The sequence below is a fragment of the Globicephala melas genome, chromosome 11 (assembly GCF_963455315.2).
Source record: "Globicephala melas chromosome 11, mGloMel1.2, whole genome shotgun sequence".
Lineage (NCBI taxonomy): Eukaryota > Metazoa > Chordata > Mammalia > Artiodactyla > Delphinidae > Globicephala > Globicephala melas.
This window is the reverse complement of record NC_083324.2, coordinates 7,287,446-7,306,599: the sequence shown is the minus strand read 5'-3', so window position 1 is coordinate 7,306,599 and position 19,154 is coordinate 7,287,446. Positions and strand designations below refer to the sequence as shown.

At 53.9% G+C, this 19,154-nt stretch overlaps 1 protein-coding gene across 5 annotated transcripts; it reads left to right on the top strand.

The window, feature by feature from the left end:
* Positions 1–1,254: 1,254 nt before the first annotated feature.
* Positions 1,255–17,261, top strand: BRPF1 (bromodomain and PHD finger containing 1). Of its 5 annotated transcripts, none has more exons than XM_060307632.1 (14): positions 1,255–1,644; positions 3,559–4,167; positions 8,110–9,069; positions 9,908–10,070; positions 10,600–10,731; positions 11,107–11,235; positions 12,037–12,346; positions 12,679–12,996; positions 13,319–13,603; positions 14,102–14,249; positions 14,828–14,964; positions 15,067–15,185; positions 15,532–15,686; positions 16,419–17,261. In XM_060307632.1, the coding sequence occupies exons 2-14, from the start codon at positions 3,569–3,571 to the stop codon at positions 16,600–16,602; spliced, it is 3,639 nt and encodes a 1,212-aa protein (XP_060163615.1). In that variant the 5' UTR covers positions 1,255–1,644; positions 3,559–3,568; the 3' UTR covers positions 16,603–17,261. The 5 variants fall into 5 exon arrangements, with proteins under 5 accessions (XP_060163615.1, XP_060163614.1, XP_060163613.1 ...); XM_060307631.1 differs by having other exon boundaries at positions 12,676–12,996; XM_060307630.1 differs by having other exon boundaries at positions 11,107–11,253.
* Positions 17,262–19,154: the final 1,893 nt, after the last annotated feature.

The window sequence follows — 19,154 nt, the reverse complement described above, 5'->3', positions numbered from 1 at the left end:
GAGCTCAGCTTTACAAATAAGTAAAGGTAGGTGAGGAAGAATTTAACGACTTGCCCAAATTCACATAGCTACTAAGTGGCCCAGTCACATTAAAAGCAGCTCTGTTTCTTTGTTTACTTTTTTTTTATTTTTCGGTACGCGGGCCTCTCACTGCTGTGGCCTCTCCCGTTGCGGAGCACAGGCTCCGGACGCGCAGGCTCAGCGGCCATGGTTCACGGGCCCAGCCGCTCCGCGGCATGTGGGACCTTCCCGGACCGGGGCACGAACCCGTGTTCCCTGCGTCGGCAGGCGGACTCTCAACCACTGTGCCACCAGGGAAGCCCGCAGCTCTGTTTTGACACTATCTTCCAACCGGCAACCCGTAGCCATGAAGCATTTCCCCGCCTACCTACAGGGTTCCAGCATCTGAATCTCATTTTACCTTACACAACCCCTTTCACGCCCCACCAGCCTTCCGCACCACCCCCAATCAGGCAGCTACTTTCAGATTCACACCTTTTTCTCCAGCCCTGCCCCTTTACCTTTCCCAAGCCCCACCGTTTACCTTCAGCCTCACATCGTTTTTCCCAGCTATATCCTTTCCCCCTAGCCCATCTCCAAGTTCCAGGCCCACCCAAAGCCCCGCCCTTTCTTTTCTGAGGCCCACTTTTCTGTTTAGTCCCACGCTTCACCCCCCGTTCAGCCCCTATTCTCCTTACTGGGGGTCTGCTTTACAGATGGCCCCGCCCACTCTTCGCAAACCCCGCCCCGTAGACTGGTTTATTCTCTTCCAGCCCCGCCCCGCCCCTACCTATAACTTCGGGTCCCCCTTAGGCTCCTGTCCGCGTCCCTCTTGCTCTTGGCCCTGCCCCCCAGTCCCGCCCCGTGGCTCCCGCCCCGCCTCGCCGCCTTCCTCCGAGACCAAGGCCAGGTCCCTACCGCAGCCGCGGCGCCAGCAGGAGGGAGAGAAGGAGGAGGGGGGGAGAGAGGCAGAGGGGGAAGGGAGAAGGGCGGGCTCCTCACGCCCAGTCCGCGCTCACCGTACGTGGTCGCAGATTCGCTACAAACGGCCCCACCACTCCGGGTCCCGAGTACCGCAACTTCAGTCTCCAGAAACTCAGCTCTAAGATGGAGGTGCTAGAAAAGCCATGTAGGGTGTCCAGGGGCACTTCCGAATCCCAGAGAATGGCCTCTCGAGCCTCAGCGGGCGGGCGGGGATGTGTGGCGAAAGTGCAGCTCGGCAGCGTTGCGGCGTCGCGTTTACCCTGCGCAGACGCCGTCGCCGCCGCTGCTGCCGCCGCCGCTGCCACTGCCTTTGCCGCCACCGTCTCCGCCGCCGCCGTCCCCGCGCTGCCTCCGGGAGCCTCCATTGTTCCGGCGGTGCTGGGTCCCGAGACCGGGCAACCTAGGGGCTTTCGAAAGGGGCGGCGGCCGCCGCAATTGAAAGACCGGGGCGCCGGCGGGACTGGGAGCGGCAGGGGTCAGCGCGGGAATCCCAGGGAGCCGGGCCAGAGCGTGGGGCGGCAGGGGGTCGGGGTGGCGAGGTCTGCAGTCTCCGGAATTGGGGCTCCCCATCCCCGGCCCGTCTTTCCCCGCCGGCCTCCCCTAGTGGGGTCGGAGCCCCGGCGGGCGCCCTCGGCAATGAGCCCGGACTCGAGGTGGCCGGTGAGTGCGGGCCAGGGACGAGGGCGGGAGTGGCCAGCCGGGAAGGGGTAGGCTACTTTCGTGGGGCGCGCACTGAGCTGCCCAGCCCGAGTACCCTCGGGCCACTCCAGCCCGGAGAACTGACAGTGCATTCGCTCACAGCCTGCATTCCGGGCAACACTGTATCCTTCGGGGTTGCCTGGGGCTGCCTGGGCCAATGGCAGGAGAAGAGCCTTGTTTAACATTTTACATTTCGACAAAGGGGAAACGTAGCCGCATCCGGGAGAGGGCTGCGGGCACCGCCCGGCCCGGCCTAATCCCTCTGGCCTCCGCCCCCTACTTCCTCCAGCCCTCGGAGCGCCTGGGGCAGATGCCGCCGCCATACCCCTGGGCCGGGGCCCTCCCCACGGGCTTTCGGGTCTAAGTTGCCTTGTCTCTCCTCTGTGCTTCGGTTTCTGAGTCCCAGCGGGACGTTTGCTGGGGGTTTCTGTGCTGATTAGGGAGCCAGCCGGGGCAGCAGAGCTGCAGCGTTCACCAGGGACTCATCATAGAAAGAGGAGAGTTTGTTTGTGCTTCTGATTGGTTTGTTTAAAGACAGGTGCAGGTAGGAAGTAGGGGCGAGTTTAAGGAGTAGTTTTACTGATATGACAATCTGGGGCTTTGACGGAGAGACTGGAGCAGCTCACTAGCTTGGTTAAGTCGCAGGAGAGGAGCCAACAAGGACCGTTATTAATCAGGGAGCTCAGGGTGGCTTTGCTTGGAATGGTGCCAAGACCACAGTTAAATTGTTGCACTCAGCTAGGCCTGGAGAAATTGGGGCAGTCTCTCTGACCAAGCTGGGCTTCCTGGGGGCTGGTGCCATCTGCTGTCTCCACTCACCCAGGAACACTGGAGAGGAGGAAGGGAGGGCTCTGAGGACCAGCATGGAGCTGAGTGTGCCTGGATTGTCATGTTCCTGTTTGTACCCTTAGGGCCTGGTGCCACTCCCAGGGCCAGGGCATAGGCTTACCTTAAAGGCCTCAGAAATTAACTAATTCTTTCTGTAACCCAGTGATTTCTGCTGGAGTCCAGGACCAAATCATTGGCTACCTGTTCAAACTTCTGCATGGGCTGACACTAGCCTTCATCCATCTCATCTCCAGAACTGGTGATCCCCTCATTTAGCTATTCATTCAACAGATTATTTATTCATTGGCCAAAACAACACTACATGCCAGGTACTGGGGATACAGAGGTGGGTAGGCTCTGGTGTCTGCACTGCACAGCTCCCAGTCTAATGGGAGGAGACAGAGAACTTCCAGTGTGGTGAATGCCATGGTGGAGGTGAGGATGAAATGCTGGGGAAACACAGCTCTCCATGGGAGACACAAAGAAGCATAACAGGAGTGACATTCGAGCCATGTTTTGAAGAATGAGTGGGAGCTCACTAATCAGGGAGGTTGGAAGGCATTCTAAATAGAGATCATCTTGCAGGAATGAGAGGTTGTAACATTCAGGGACTGGCAAGTTGTCCTGGTTAGACAGAAATACAGCTGTAACTGGTGAAAAGAATCTAGAAAGGAGGACTAAGGCCACACAGTGAAAGGAGCACCTTGAATATCATCATAAGGAATTTGGATATTACCCTGAAGTAAGTGGGGAACATCAGGAGGATGCTTTTAATCAAGAGACTAACATGATCGTTTCTACTTGGTAGAAAGATCGTTCTGGACACATTGTGTGAGATTAGGCTAGAAGAACTGAGACACAGAGCAGGATGATCAGGCAAGAGGTGATAAGGCCGAGACTATGGCCATGTTGTGGAGGAGGGGGCATTTGGAGCTGCTGTAGAGGTTGGCTGGCCAGGACCCTTGGGGAGAGGGAGGGCTGGAGAGAGTGGAGTGGGTGGCCAGGAACTCTTCCCTCGGCCTGTGCTAACTGATCTGTACATTCTAGATGTGACAGCATGGGGGTGGACTTTGACGTGAAGACTTTCTGCCACAACTTGCGGGCAACTAAGCCACCGTATGAGTGCCCTGTGGAGACCTGCCGCAAGGTCTACAAGAGTTACAGTGGTATTGAGTACCACCTGTACCACTATGACCATGACAACCCACCGCCCCCACAGCAGACTCCACTCCGAAAGCACAAGAAGAAGGGGCGCCAGTCACGCCCAGCCAACAAGCAGTCACCCACCCCCTCAGAGGTATCCCAGTCGCCCAGCCGTGAGGTGATGAGTTACGCACAGGCCCAGCGCATGGTGGAGGTGGACCTGCACGGCCGCGTCCACCGCATCAGCATCTTTGACAACCTGGATGTGGTGTCAGAAGATGAGGAGGCCCCTGAGGAGGCCCCTGAGAACGGCAGCAATAAGGAGAACACTGAGACACCGGCTGCTACTCCCAAGTCAGGCAAGCATAAGAACAAGGAGAAGCGCAAGGACTCCAACCATCACCATCACCACAATGCTTCTGCAAGCACCACTCCCAAGCTGCCAGAGGTGGTGTACCGGGAGTTGGAGCAGGATACCCCTGATGCCCCGCCCCGGCCGACTTCCTATTACCGGTAAGGCCGCCTCCACCTCCCAACTCTGGAAAACTGGTCAAGCAGGGCTCAGGAGTCAAAGATAGGTGATAGGCAGTGACAGGGGTAAAGCACAGCAGAAGCACACTGGTCCTGCCAAGGCATAAAAGTGCCCCAGCCAATGATGGCACTTCGTCTACACTGCCACATGCCAGGCCCTGCACTGGGTGCCTTATAGCCATTCCATTATTTTATTCTCACAACTTACTCAGGTAGGTATTGTTCTGATTTCACAGATGAGGAAACCACAGTCCAGAAAAAGGACCGAGAAGTCACATGTCAGTAGATAGCTGACAAACCCAGGTTCCTCTGACTCCAAAGCTGCACTATTTCCACAGTATCAAAAGGTCCCATTTTTTGTTCCTGACTCTTTCTACTCCATCACTCTGTGATCTTGGGAAAGGCATCCAGCTTTTGGTGTTGCAGTGACCCCATCTGCAGAGTAGGTATGATATTCCTCTGGTAGCCTAAAGGTACAAGACTAGGGACAATGATTTCATAAAGTTATAAAATCAGTTTGTAAATCTAAAGAAGTAATTTTCCCATTACTTGTTCTGTTATTGTCACCCATCCTTTAGCCTGCGTAAGCAGTATTTTCATCGCCTATGTTTTGTACTCCTCCAAGGACCCTTTTATTTGTTTCATTTAACTGTTTCTTAGTACCCCACTTCTTTCCAAAAATTAGTCACAGTGGCTCCTAATAAAGTCACAGGCATAGGGCTTCCCTGGTGACGCAGTGGTTGGGAATCCACCTGCCAACGCAGGGGACACGGGTTCGAGCCCTGGTCCGGGAAGATCCCACATGCCGTGGAGCAGCTAAGCCCGTGCGCCACAACTACTGAGCCTGTGCTCTAGAGCCTGCAAGCCACGACTGCTGAGGCCTGTGTGCCTGGAGCCCATGCTCCGTGACAGGAGGGGCCACTGCAGTGAGAAGCCCGCGTGCAGCAACAAAGACCCAATGCACCAAAAATAAATAAATTAATTAATTAATTAATATTTTTAAAAAGTCACAGGCATAAGGCTAAATTCCTTTAACTTGAGGTAAAAAAATGAAGGAGTGGGGAAGTGTGGTGGTGGAACTACATACAGAAACCCTAGCTGAAGGATGGAATAAAAACCAAGTGTAAAATTTCTTAGAGTCTTGGCATCCAAGTCAAAGAGGGCATTTGGGTGAGTTAGTCAAGGAGCCATCTTTGGTGTCAGCTAATCAGAAAGCCTGATCTCTGACAAGGACTTGTTGTAAAGGTTTTTATATGAAAGGTAGTTTTTACCAGAAGGGCAACCCATGTGATGTTATACTAAATCTCAGTTTTTTAAAAGCAAATCTTTGGGAACTCAAGTAATTTGGCCCAATGCGTCACTCTCCTCTCACCGCTGTTCACATGCTAGCCAGTCTCTTCTTCCTCTCTTCCATCCTTTCATCTGTTCAGCCCAGCTCCGTTTCCCTCTGGCTTTCTACTGCCTCTCTTGTCTGTTAGTACCGACTGCCATGCCCACCTCCCAACACACAGACCCCTCTCTGGGCCTGCCCTCTCTCCTAATGGCTCTTCAGTGCTCTTGGCTCCAGTAAGCAGCCCAGCCCAGCTCCTCTGCTCCTTTTCTTCACCCCTCCACTCAGATTCACTCTTTCCTCGGGGGAATCAGATCTGTTCTCCAGGCAGCAGCTTTCAGCTGGTGCACTGCAATCAGTTGGGAGGTGTGTTGCATGTAATTTGTTACTACTGTTAGCAGAACTGCCTCTTTTGGAAATGATTTACTTTTTATATAAATGTAAGAAGATTTGAGGTCATCCCTCTAATAACACCACTTGCTCTTGCTCACATCTGGTATGCTTTCTTGAGGGGGAGAGAGAGGGTGGAGTGTCAGCTGCTGTGTCAGGAATTGTGCGTGACATGCAGCCTACCTTATCTGCACCACACCCTGTAATCTTGCTGCATGGTGGGAGTGTGTTATGCACCATCACATAATGTCACGTGTGTCGTGGCAGAGAAAAGGTTGAGAGCTGGTGCCAAGGCCTGGAAGGGACCAGATGTTTCACACTAGCCCTGAGCCACACCCTTTTTCAAGGATGAGGACATTGCATTCACCTTGGGGAAGAGGTAAAGGGCTAAGGAAGAAGTTGCTTCTGATAGACACAGTATTTTAGTCTGTCCTCCCTTCCACCCCCTAAATGTCTTTCAAACGAGCAACACTGAGCACCTATTTCTGTGTGGTGAATCAGACATGGTTCTTGCCTCTTATCTAATAGTGGAGGAGTTAAGACACAAAAACAGTTATAACGCAAGACAGGGTGGGGCAGATCTATACAAAAACTAATAATAAAGCTAACATTTATTGAGTACTTGCTCCATGCCAGCTACTGTTCTAAGCCCTTTACCTGTAGTAACTCATTTAATGTTCACAACAGCTGTATGAAATAGGTTCAAGTTAGCATCACCATTCTACAGGTGTGGAAACCAAGGCCCAGAGAGATCAGCTCACTCGCCTGCTGTCATCTAGAGCATGGCTCCGGAACCTCTGCTTGCCTGGCCTGCTGTAGCCCCCAGAGCCACATTTCCCTTGTGGAGAGGAGAGGGGAGGCATGGGAACTAACATTTATCTAGGGCCTGCTGTGTGCCACTTGATTTAGCCCATTTGTTTCTCATTCTGTCATCAATAAAACTGAGGTTCAGGGCTTCCCTGGTGGCGCAGTGGTTGAGAGTCCGCCTGCCGATGCAGGGGACATGGGTTCGTGCCCCGGTCCGGGAAGATCCCACATGCCGCGGAGCGGCTGGGCCCGTGAGCCATGGCCGCTGAGCCTGCGCGTCTGGAGCCTGTGCTCTGCAACGGGAGAGGCCACAACAGTGAGGGGCCCGCGTACCGCAAAAAAAATAAATAAATAAAAATAAGACTGAGGTTCAGAAAAGGGCAGTGATGTCCTGAATGCCACAAAGTAACAGAGCCAGGATGTAAATCCAGGTTTGTTAGAGGGCAAAGCCCTGTTCTTTCCGTTGTAGCTCCCTGTAGCTTTACAACACCAGGGTCAGGCCACCTAGAGTGTGCATGGCAAGGGGGTGGGGAGCCTACTTTGTATCCCAGGCACCTGGAGCAATCCTTAGCTGCAGTCCTGCTGGCTCACTGAGTGCTGTGAAGTGCAGTTTGAATCCTCACTCTGCCACTTCCTGGTTGTGTGAACTAACTGTGTTGGGTAGTTAATTAACTTCTCAAAGCTTCCAGTTTCCTCATCTATAAAGTGAGGAGAGTAAAAACATTGACCCTATGGCTATGGGGAAAATAAATGTGATAACTTAGCACAATGCCTAGCTTATAGTAAATGCTCAGTAAATCTTAGTTATTCTGACTGTTATTTCCCAGGGTTATCCAGAGAGTAAAGAGTACCTAGAGTTTGAGGGAGCCCTGAGCTGATGCTGGTACCAGCTAACAGAAGACCTACAGCAGCTGCATTCAGGACATAGCCAGTTGGTGCTAAAACAACTTATGTATGATTTGCAAATGAAAACTGAGGACCTTCCTTCCTCTGACTCCTTGTATCATCACCCAGATCACCCCAATAATGGGTCCTAGCTGCCCCATCCTTCAGGAGTCTGGCTGAGCCTCTGCACCTCAAAGGAGGCAGTGTAGCAGCTAGGACATGAGCTTTGAAATCGGCATGGTTGGGTTCATATCCCAGCTCTGCCACTTTCTCACAAGAGGACCAGGGCAGGTGAATTAAGCTCCCCAAATGTAAGTTTTCCTTTTCTGCAAAATAAGAATGATTATAGGACTTAGAGTGCCTGGGGTAAAGGTGAGGATAGAATCAGACAACACAGACTTACGTAAAGGCACAGGCCTAGAATAGGGTGAGTACTCGACAGATATAACCCATGGTCTTTAAAGGAGGGAAATCTCAACCTTCTGGTGCTGAGCTGCCTATGTGCACTGCAGGTACATCGAGAAGTCGGCGGAAGAGCTGGATGAGGAAGTAGAGTATGACATGGATGAGGAGGACTACATCTGGCTGGATATCATGAACGAGCGGCGGAAGACGGAGGGTGTGAGTCCCATTCCGCAGGAAATCTTTGAGTACTTAATGGACCGGTTGGAGAAAGAGTCCTACTTTGAGAGCCACAATAAAGGCGACCCCAATGCGCTCGTGGATGAGGATGCAGTGTGCTGTATCTGCAATGATGGTGAGTGCCAGAACAGCAATGTCATCCTCTTCTGTGACATGTGCAACCTGGCTGTGCACCAGGAGTGCTACGGTGTCCCCTACATCCCTGAGGGCCAGTGGCTGTGCCGCCGCTGCCTACAGTCACCCTCCCGTGCTGTGGACTGCGCCCTGTGCCCCAACAAGGGCGGTGCCTTCAAGCAGACAGATGATGGGCGCTGGGCCCATGTGGTGTGTGCCCTGTGGATCCCTGAGGTCTGCTTCGCCAACACGGTCTTCCTGGAGCCTATCGACAGCATCGAGCACATCCCGCCAGCTCGCTGGAAGCTGACCTGCTACATTTGCAAACAGCGGGGCTCAGGGGCCTGCATCCAGTGCCACAAGGCCAACTGCTACACAGCCTTCCATGTGACGTGTGCCCAGCAGGCTGGCCTTTACATGAAGATGGAGCCTGTGCGGGAGACGGGTGCCAATGGCACCTCCTTCAGCGTCCGCAAGACTGCCTACTGCGACATCCATACGCCTCCAGGTTCAGCACGCCGCCTGCCTGCCCTGTCCCACAGCGAGGGGGAGGAGGAGGAGGAGGAGGAGGAGGAGGAGGGTAAGAGTTGGAGCTCAGAGAAGGTCAAGAAGGCCAAGGCCAAGTCCCGGATCAAGATGAAGAAGGCGCGGAAGATCTTGGCAGAGAAACGGGCAGCAGCACCTGTGGTGTCTGTGCCCTGCATCCCACCACACAGGTATGAGGGGAGCAGGTGGACAGGCTGTTGAGGGAAGAAGCCCTGTTGGAGACTGACAGCCCCCTGAGTGGAGTGACAGGGTTGGGGTATCTTCTTCCTATCAGGAGCTACATAGAAGTTTTGGGGTTTTTTTGCTTTTTGTTTTTAATATCAAAAGAGATGAGCTCTAGCAGGTCACCTGGCTTTTACACTAGGAAACAGAAACTTCAGCTTTTATCTGGCAGACCTAACGTGTTTTAAACTGCCTTCCGTTTTGATGAGGTGGTTTAAGTTAGGAAGAAAGAGGCTGGAATAGCTACCAGCCACAGTGGAAGAAATGGTCCGACTCTGAAGGGAGAATGGAATGAAGAAGGGGGATGGATACGCTCTAGGAATCGTGAAACGGTTGCTGCCACAAATAAGTCCAAATGAGGGCTACAGTCATCAGTTACTTTTTACTCTCTCTTGTGCTATATAGTCGATTTCCTATAGTTTACTGCTGTACAGTAATACTTCATCTTAAAACCTTCCCAGGCTCAGTCTGAGTTGGGTATCCCAGGGTCAAATAGCACTCTGGGCTGCAATGACAAGAGCAGTCTTAGGGGCAGGCTCCCTGACCCACTGGGGAACAGAATTATGGATCTGGCTTAGAGCTGGGAGCTTGGCTCCCTGCCTGCTGAGTTGCCATTGACAGCTCTCTTTGCTCTTCTTTGCCTTAGCCCAGTGTCATAGGCCTTTCTGACAGTAGATTTATTCCCTATTTAGCCCCACTCAGAAACTCTCATTAGCCAGAGACCACTGTTCTGCTTAAGAAAATCAGGGCCCAAGAGGTTTTTCTCTTTGCTCTCCTGCTTCCCAGGCTCAGTAAAATCACTAACCGCCTGACCATCCAAAGGAAGAGCCAGTTCATGCAGAGGCTGCACAGCTACTGGACGCTGAAGAGGCAGTCACGGAATGGGGTCCCACTGCTGCGTCGCCTGCAGACACACCTGCAGTCTCAGAGGAACTGTGACCAAGTTGGGGTACTGTGTCAGATTCCCTGTGGGCTCTAGGAACTAGTGCCAGGGGCACGAGGACAGAGATTTTGGGGGGGCCGTACCGCCCGGCATGTGGGATCTTAGTTCCCCGACCAGGGATCGAACCCGCACCCCCTGCCTTGGAAGCGTGGAGTCTTAACCACTGGACCGCCAGGGAGGTCCCCAAGAACAGAGATTTGTGACTGTAGTTTCCAGTGTCTGAGGGCTTGGGCTGTTTCCTCCTTTAAACTAGGCCTCAAAGCAAGCTCAGGATGAAATCCTTACAGATGATTTTTAACGCATTTTTCCTATGTGTTCATCTGTTCGTTCACAGCAAGCATATACTGAGCACCGACTCTGTGCTGGGCCTAGGGGCCATGTGGGTTGAGGAGCTTCCACTTCAGTTAGTTAGTGAGCCTACCAATAAATCACTGTGCTCCCTCCTTTGGCTTTGCCTGCCCTTGACCCAAGTTTCCTGGGCTCTCGTCCCCTCTGGCTCTCTCATCATTTCCTGATCCCTCTTTTGCCTCTTCAGAGAGATTCTGAGGACAAGAACTGGGCCCTCAAAGAACAGCTCAAGTCCTGGCAGCGGCTTCGGCACGACCTAGAGCGAGCCCGGCTGCTGGTGGAGCTGATCCGCAAGCGGGAGAAACTCAAAAGGGAGACGGTGAGTGCTCCTGGGCCAACTCTTTTTTACAGTAGAGAAAACAGACCCAGGAAAACAGAAAACATGGACAAGTATGTGTCACCTGTCCAGGAAGCAACAGGGCTGATGCGGGAGTCAGGTCTCGTGAGCTCAGTTTGCTCTCAAGCCCACCGGAAGCAGAATGTCGCAGGAGAGTGTGACCGGAATCCTAAATTATGTGATGCAGGTAGCTGGTGCTGGGAGCTCAAGGAAGGGAAAGTCCAGAGGAGTCAAGTACACCGAGCTGTGTAGGGTGGGAAGGAAGGCGAGTTCCCATACCAGCTACAGCCATCTCCTCAGACCTCTCTGCCAAGGGACTGGCCTAGGCCTGGCTGATCGGGCCTTTATGTGTGTCAGATCAAGGTCCAGCAGATTGCCATGGAGATGCAGCTGACCCCTTTCCTCATCCTCCTTCGAAAAACCCTGGAGCAGCTCCAAGAGAAGGACACAGGCAACATCTTCAGCGAGCCGGTCCCTCTGTCTGAGGTAACCGAATTGGACGAAGTAAGAATCCCTTCCCCTCACTCCACCTTCTTTCTGTTCCTCTCCCAGATGGACCCCCGCTGCAGGTCTGGGCCAGGGACTAGGAGGGGACCTTGAAGAGAGGGGCTGGTGGCTCTGGGGCTCCAGGATGAACTGGAGCCACATGCATCACCTGGACTCTGTCTTGTCCCTGTCATACCCCAAGGGCCCAGAATGGGAGGCAATCTGCACTCCTTCCCCAGAGGCAGGGACTGAGTCTGCCAAATGAATTATCCCAGGGCAGGAAGACACTTTCCGGGTGCTGACCCCTAGAACGGAGAATTTAGAAGGCTCAGCACCTAAAGAACCATCTCTGAAGCCCTAGGTCCTGACTGGCAGACTCTTCTCTCTAAAAGGTATAAAATGAGAGGCCTGAGGCAGCAGCCTCCTTATAAGTCTTAATGATAAGTAAAGAGAGCTATAGGAATGCAAGGTGGTGTTTTTTTCCAGAGGATTCCCCTAGTCATTTTCTTACTAAAGCGTCATATGGCTCTAGGAGATAGATTTGGCTGTAATTTCATTACTGTTTTCTAGGTGAGGAAAAGAAGGCCCAGAGAGGTTAAGAGACTTGCCAAGGTCACACAGCTTGTGACTAGTAAAGTCAAGACTAGAATCCGGCTTTCTTTTCCCCTGTGCTGAATGCCTGCCTCTAACTGTGGTGGGAGGAGGTTGCTGGATGCATTTCAAGGGAGGTTATTAGGAACAGGGGTTCAGGGGGAATGAGGAACGTATCTCCACTTAGCTACACCTACCGTGTTCTCCCAGGTACCTGACTACCTAGACCACATCAAAAAGCCTATGGACTTTTTCACCATGAAGCAGAACTTGGAGGCTTACCGCTACCTGAACTTTGATGATTTTGAGGAGGACTTCAACCTCATCGTCAGCAACTGCCTCAAGTATAATGCCAAGGATACCATCTTCTACCGGGCAGCAGTGCGGCTCCGTGAGCAGGGTGGTGCTGTGCTCCGCCAGGCCCGGCGCCAGGCAGAAAAAATGGGCATTGACTTTGAGACGGGCATGCATATCCCCCACAGCCTGGCTGGAGACGAGGCCTCACACCACACCGAAGATGGTGGGTGATAAGTCACACCTCCACATAGACGCCAATGCCAGGGATGAACAGCTTTCCAAAGTCCCCTCCTGGGAGCAGGCGTTGTGTAGGCAGGAAGCAGCTAGGCTGAGCAGTGGCAGGCTATCCCCAGGAATGCGCTCTAAGAAGCCAGACTGGGTGAATGCATAGCAGTCCCTGCCATTGCACATCTCGGGGCTACTGTTTTACAGCTGCTCCTGGTGAGAAGCAGAGGGGGAGAAGAGTGGGTTTCTTGTTGCCTGCCCAGGTTCACGGGGCCCAGAGGACTGCCCTGAGTCTGACCCTTTCCTCCCTATTCCCACCCCTGGCAGCAGAGGAAGAGCGGCTGGTCCTGCTGGAGAACCAGAAGCACTTGCCGGTGGAAGAGCAGCTGAAGCTGTTGCTTGAGCGGCTGGATGAGGTGAATGCCAGTAAGCAGAGCGTGGGCCGCTCAAGGCGTGCAAAGATGATCAAGAAAGAGATGACGGCACTGCGGCGCAAGCTTGCCACCCAGCGGGAAACTGGACGGGATGGGCCTGAGCGGCACGGCCCCTCCAGCCGGGGCAGCCTGACACCCCACCCGGCAGCCTGTGACAAGGACGGGCAGACAGACAGTGCCGCCGAGGAGAGCAGCAGCCAGGAGACAAGCAAAGGTCTGAACCCCGCAGCATGGTGGACCCCGAGGCCAGCCAGACTTTGACTCTGCAGCACACACTCAGTGCCTGCCATGCCCCAGGCAGAGGTCCCTCATGCACAGCCAGCTGCACTTTCTCCCTCAATTCCCCAGTCAAGGGCCTCTTAGCTGCCTCTCTGGCTATTTGTATAAGAGACAATGTTCCCAACTCCATGCCCCCCAGATTATCTCCCCTACTCTACCTGGAGTTATGGTCCTATATACCCAGGGCCTACCCTGGATGTATGCCCTTCCCACATCAGGCCCCTCACCGACTCTCCTTCTCTCTTTCTCTGCTCCAGGCCTGGGTCCCAACATGTCCTCAACCCCCGCACATGAGGTGGGCAGGAGAACCTCAGTTCTGTTCTCCAAAAAGAACCCGAAGACAGCTGGACCGCCCAAGAGGCCGGGCCGGCCCCCCAAAAACCGGGAGAGCCAGATGACCCCCAGCCACGGAGGCAGTCCTGTGGGGCCCCCCCAGCTCCCCATCATGGGCTCCCTGCGTCAGCGCAAGCGGGGTAGGAGCCCTCGGCCCAGTTCGAGTTCAGACAGCGACAGTGATAAATCCACAGAAGACCCCCCAATGGGTGAGCCTCACCATCACCCAGCCCCGCAGTAGAGTGAGCAAAGCTGCCATCCTTCCCAATATAACTCCCACCTATCCCTTCATTTGCCCATAATATATCAGAGCTAGAAGGGCCCTTAGGAATCCTTTAATTCAATTCCCTCATTTTACAGATGGGGAAACTGAAGCCCAGAGATGCTGACCCAGCTAGATTCCCATCCAGGGTCCCCCCCCCCTCCATTGTATCACTTCACCTTTTCTCTTCTTATCCTCCTTGGGGAATCTCCTTTAAGCCATTTGTGTCCTAAGGCTAGTAACTGCCAAGGGAAGTGCAAGGGGTGGGGCAGAGCTGTGGCCAACTGTGGTGGACACTGCCCAGAGCTAGCTCTGCTGGCCAAGGTTGGAGGAATTTTCCAGCACAGAAGTGAAAGCCAAGCTCTAAGTCCCTCTTACCCCCAGTAGATCTCTGATCTACATCTTCCTGACTGATTCTTTCCCTTCCCCCCTCCCCCCAACCAAGACTTACCAGCCAACGGCTTCAGCGGTGGAAACCAGCCAGTAAAGAAGAGTTTCTTGGTGTATCGTAATGACTGCAGCCTTCCTCGGAGCAGCTCGGACTCTGAGTCCAGCAGCAGTAGCAGCAGCAGCGCTGCCTCAGACCGGACCAGGTACCAGTCCTCCGGATCAAGACCCACCTCCGGGATGGCCTTCTAGATTTCCCTATGGGGAGTGGGGTGGCAGCCATTTTAGCCTAGATTAAGATGGCTCAAACCAAAGGTTCTCTGCAAAATAAATGGAATAGATGAGACTGTCACCATAATGAAACAGAGGAGCCCACCCTGTGTTAAGCTGATGGTTTAGAACAGAGGGCATAAACTGGTTCCTTGTGGGCTGGATTTGGCCTGCAGACATTTTGTTTGGCCAGCATAGTATTAAAAAAAAAAAAAAAAAAGATTCGGAAGTGGCATATAAAATTCCCAGTTTCTGTAGTCTCTGTAAAAATCAGACTGGCAGTTCTGGCCACTGTTGACTTAAGACGGGCGCATGCATTCAGCACTACTGCTATGTCCAGCCCACTTCAGTCAGATCACCCCCAAGTCCCTGAGGGCATTTGAGTTTGAAATTCTTCAAGTAGCCTCTGCTTTCCAAACGTCTTAGACCCTAGGGGCTTAAAGAAGGGAGGATACCCACCATGCCATTCCCCACTCTTCCCCTCCTTTGAGTTGAGCTTCCCTTTTGTCCACAGCACAACGCCTTCAAAACAAGGCCGGGGCAAGCCCTCCTTCTCTCGGGGCACGTTCCCAGAGGATAGCAGTGAAGATACCTCAGGCACTGAGAACGAGGCCTACTCCGTGGGCACTGGCCGCGGCGTGGGCCACAGCAGTAAGTACGCCTGCCCAAAGCCAGGGGTTCTGGGGGCCCAGTGTCAGGGCCTTGCCAGACCCCGGACTGCTGATCCGCCCCCTCTCTCCCATTCCTGTGAAGTGGTAAGGAAGAGTCTGGGCCGGGGAGCTGGCTGGCTGTCAGAGGATGAGGACTCCCCACTGGATGCTCTGGACCTGGTGTGGGCCAAATGCCGAGGGTATCCATCATACCCAGCTCTGGTAGGCTTCCACTTTTCTTGTCATATCCCTTGTCTTCCAACCCCAGAACACAGACTCAAAAGTAGCAGACTTTTTCTACTCTCTGCTGAGCTGCAGAGCACAGGAGTCTTTGGCAGATAGACACTTAGAGGTCCCTGGTTAGTTTCTCCATCTCTCCCTCTTTCTTCCCTTTGCCCCTTGGGCTCTGAAATAGTTCAGCATGGAAATAAGCCAAGGGTCAGCACTGCAGCCCTAGGAGTGTGGTAACCATTTTCTGTTCCCACTTCAGACGTAGTCTCCAAATTCTTGGATAGGGTAAGCCTTGGGAAGGAGACTGAACTAAACCAAGGTCTTATTACACCCTTAGATCATTGATCCAAAGATGCCCCGGGAAGGTATGTTCCACCATGGGGTTCCCATCCCTGTGCCCCCACTGGAGGTGCTGAAACTTGGGGAACAGATGACCCAGGAAGCCCGAGAGCATCTCTACCTCGTCCTCTTCTTTGACAACAAGCGAACCTGGTAAGGGAGGAGGGGAGCATTTGATGTGACTCATAGCCACAGATGCAACCCTCGGTATCGGGGCAGGTTGCCAGGGAACTCCAGCAACAGACAGCCTGAGCTGTCATAAATCAGTGGGGGAGGGACTTAGATCTTTGAGCAAAAGGGTTGTGTTGACCAAGAGTCTGAGAGACTGAGCGGGCAGCAGCTGACAGACAGCTGTAGCTAGAAATCAAAGGACCGTGAGTGACTGTGACAAATGTGGGGGTGGCTCCCCACCCAGACTAAAGTGGCTTCTAGACTTACTTTTCCCACCTCTGCCTCCATGGTGACAAGATGGGGATAAAGCAGGCATAATCATTCAGGTTCTGAATGCCTGTTCCGTCACACTTACATGTGTGGTCTCTGGTTGTTAATTGTCTGCAGAGGATGTTTAATGTCAGTTAAGTCTGCCTGGAGCCCACTGGACAAGGTACCTATTTCAGGGTAGGTCAAGGCTCCTTTTTGTGCCCATAACTAACCTATGATTACCCCGTTGTGACCGATGACTGGGCTCTTTTCATCACTAGCCTGTGAGCAGTTCCTTGAGAGCAGGGACTGCATCTCTTGGTTTCTTTAATTCCCACCAGAGCCTGGCCCAGAGTGGGGCACTCAGGAGGAGTTTTTGAAGGAATGAACAAGTGAGGAAGGCTGGTGCCTGTTGCTCCCCCAGAGATAAGAGATGACTTACTCGCTTCTCACCTCGTCCTACAGGCAGTGGCTGCCCAGGACTAAGCTGGTTCCTCTGGGCGTGAACCAGGACCTTGACAAGGAGAAGATGCTGGAGGGCCGGAAATCCAACATCCGCAAGTCAGTACAGATCGCCTACCACAGGGCTCTGCAGCACCGCAGCAAGGTGCAGGGCGAGCAGAGCAGTGAGACCAGCGATAGTGACTGATACTGTCCAGCACAACCCAACCTACAGTGCCCTGCCACCTCTCTCCTCCCCTTTGCTCACTGTCCTGGAGTGGCACCGGCCTCTGCACTGACTCATTCCTGGTCTTGGGGCCAGTCTCAGGGGAAGCTGGGTGGGGGAGGTCCCTCCTGCCCTGAGTGCAGCTGGACTGTACAGAACACTCCAAGGGCCCATGGGGGCTCTGCGCAATGAGAGGGGAGGTTCCACAGGCCAGAAAGCTCCAGAGACCTCACGGCATTGTAGCGCACGTTGGTGGGCCAAGCTTAGGACGCTGCGTAAAACAGGCCATCCAACCACCTCTGCCTACTCATGCCAGGAGAATCCCTAACTGCCTAGTGGCCTGAGGCCCCTGAGGTGGTGAGGTGAGCTGGCATCTGCACAGCCTAGCATTGAGATTGATGTCTGTCCAGCCCGGAAGAGGGGCACTAGGTGACCCCCCTCCCCTGCTGTTGTAAATACTGTAAATAGTGGAGAATTTAAATTATTCTCATTTGTAACTGCGTTTCCGGGTCGCGCCAGAGTCATTTGGTACTAAAAAAAAGACTGGGGCCTGTCCCCACTTCCCTTCTTCCCATAGATTCCCCCACCTTTCAAACTGGTTTGTATTTATTTCAAAGGAAGAAAATATATTGATTCTTAGAAAATAAATGGTCTGTTTGGAATTCTTGGTTCTTGCCTTCTGCCAGGGCAAAAGTGAGGCTGTGTTCCTCGGGGATGGTAAATAATTGGGCCCAAGTGGTTGCTGGCTGCTATGCCTGCTGCATTTGTAAGACAACAGCAAAGATAATATTGGGTTGGCCGAAAAGTTCATTCGTGTTTTTCTGTAACATCTTACGGAAAAACCCAAACGAAGTCTTTGGCTAACCCAGTATGACAGCTCCCATTCCCCATGTCCTTCACTGAGTGGTAGACCCTGTGCTGAAGCACCTTTAGATACACAGTTTTGTATAATCCTTGCAATAACTACGGGGAAAGTTAATGACAGGGTAGTTATCTCCACAAAGACACCAAGGTTTAGACAAATTAAGTAACTTGCCAAAGTTCCCACAACTAGGAAGTCGCAGAGCTAGCATTTGAACAAGAGCCCGCCTCCACAGCTGGCTCTTCAACCAGTATGCCGAACGACTGGAAGGGAAGAGTCTCGTGGCCATTCCTTCGTGAACTGCAGATGCTTCGAGTCCTTTGCCAGTGAGACGGTCCGGGTGCTGCTTCAGAGTCACTATAGCTGTGTGACCCTTCTTCCCCTGTTTAGCTGGGGCCTCAGCAGGAATGCAGAGGGACTCTTCATTCCCCACCTTGACACCTCTTCCAATTTAAGCATTTACTGGAGGAATGCCCTCTAAGCACCAGGCACCTGTGGGCCGTCGTGCCTGCCGAGGAGACAGACGCAGGAAGCAGCTGCCCCAGGGCCTGGTAACTCCTGAAGCCTGGAACTGAGACGCTGCCAGGCTCACGGCCCCCGCTGCTTGGAACTGTGGCAAGAAGCACACAGAGATACATCAGCCGTCAGTCTGTCCCTTAAGGAATCTGAAGGCTAATGGCTCAGATACAGTAACCAAGAATCACCGCCCAGAGGCAGTTCTTGTGGCCCTGCTTTTTGTGTCTTTCTCCAGAAGGTAAGAAGTTACATGATACATCTCTCCTGGGTCAGGTAGCCGACCCTGGCACCGGGGCTGCCCGGGGGGCCACACACTTGGTGGTCCTGTGGCCTCTCTGGGCCGCTGGGCGCAGTCCCCGAGGCAGGCCTACCCAGGCCCCGTTGGGCAGGGCTGAGGGAGTGCTGTGGAGGAAGGCCCTAGACGGAGGGAGCAGCTGTGGCAGCCAGTCCGAGGAGGCAGGCCTCTGACGAGGAAGTCTGTGAGGAGGCCTAAGCCTACAGCGTCGAGGCTCAGGGACAAGCCCTTGGAGGGTAGCGGCTCAGCGGGTGAGCGCGAAGGCAGAATCCTCGGGAGCCAGATGCCGTGGAGACACCTCAGGGGCTCGGCGGGCCCGGAGCTGCGTTCCGGCGCGATTCTCAGTGAGGGGGTGGTTCAGGGGAGGCCGACTGAGGAGGGCGAGGATCAGCCCCGAGAGGCTCGGTGAGAAAGGCTAATGATGGCGAGGGATAGGACTTGGTTCTGTGGGCGGGCAGACCCTGAGGAATCCCAGGGTTCTGAGAAGATCAGGCAGTGAGGACTGGGGCCTGAGGGCGCACAGTGCGCCCGGACCCTGGGGAGCGGGGATGGGACACACCGGCGTGCCGAGTGCAGCCGAGCCCACAGAGGAAAGCCCAAGGGCGGGCAGCTATCCCAGAGCGCGCCAACCGCTGCGGCGCCACGGAAAGGCCCGCCCACCCGCCGCCACGCCCGATTCTCATTGGCGACTCTTAACTCTCCGTGGATTGGCTACCTCTGGATCCAATTAGCCGGGCTTGAACCGTACTTCCGGTGAGAGAGGTCGGACGCCGGAGAAAGCCGAAGAGAGCGCTTCCGCGCGCTTCCCAAAGTCGCGGAAGCTCTTTGGGACAGTGGGGACAGTGGTGCGCGCCCGGAGGC

What these genes read in the sequence shown, in the direction of transcription:
- BRPF1 (XM_060307628.1), top strand. Translation starts at nt 3,569, where the DNA reads ATGGGGGTGGACTTTGACGTGAAGACTTTCTGCCACAACTTGCGGGCA. An exon ending in CGGCCGACTTCCTATTACCG is followed by an intron (nt 4,168 to 8,109) that starts GTAAGGCCGCCT and finishes TGTGCACTGCAG; the next exon opens with GTACATCGAGAAGTCGGCGG. An exon ending in GGAACTGTGACCAAGTTGGG is followed by an intron (nt 10,071 to 10,599) that starts GTACTGTGTCAG and finishes TTGCCTCTTCAG; the next exon opens with AGAGATTCTGAGGACAAGAA.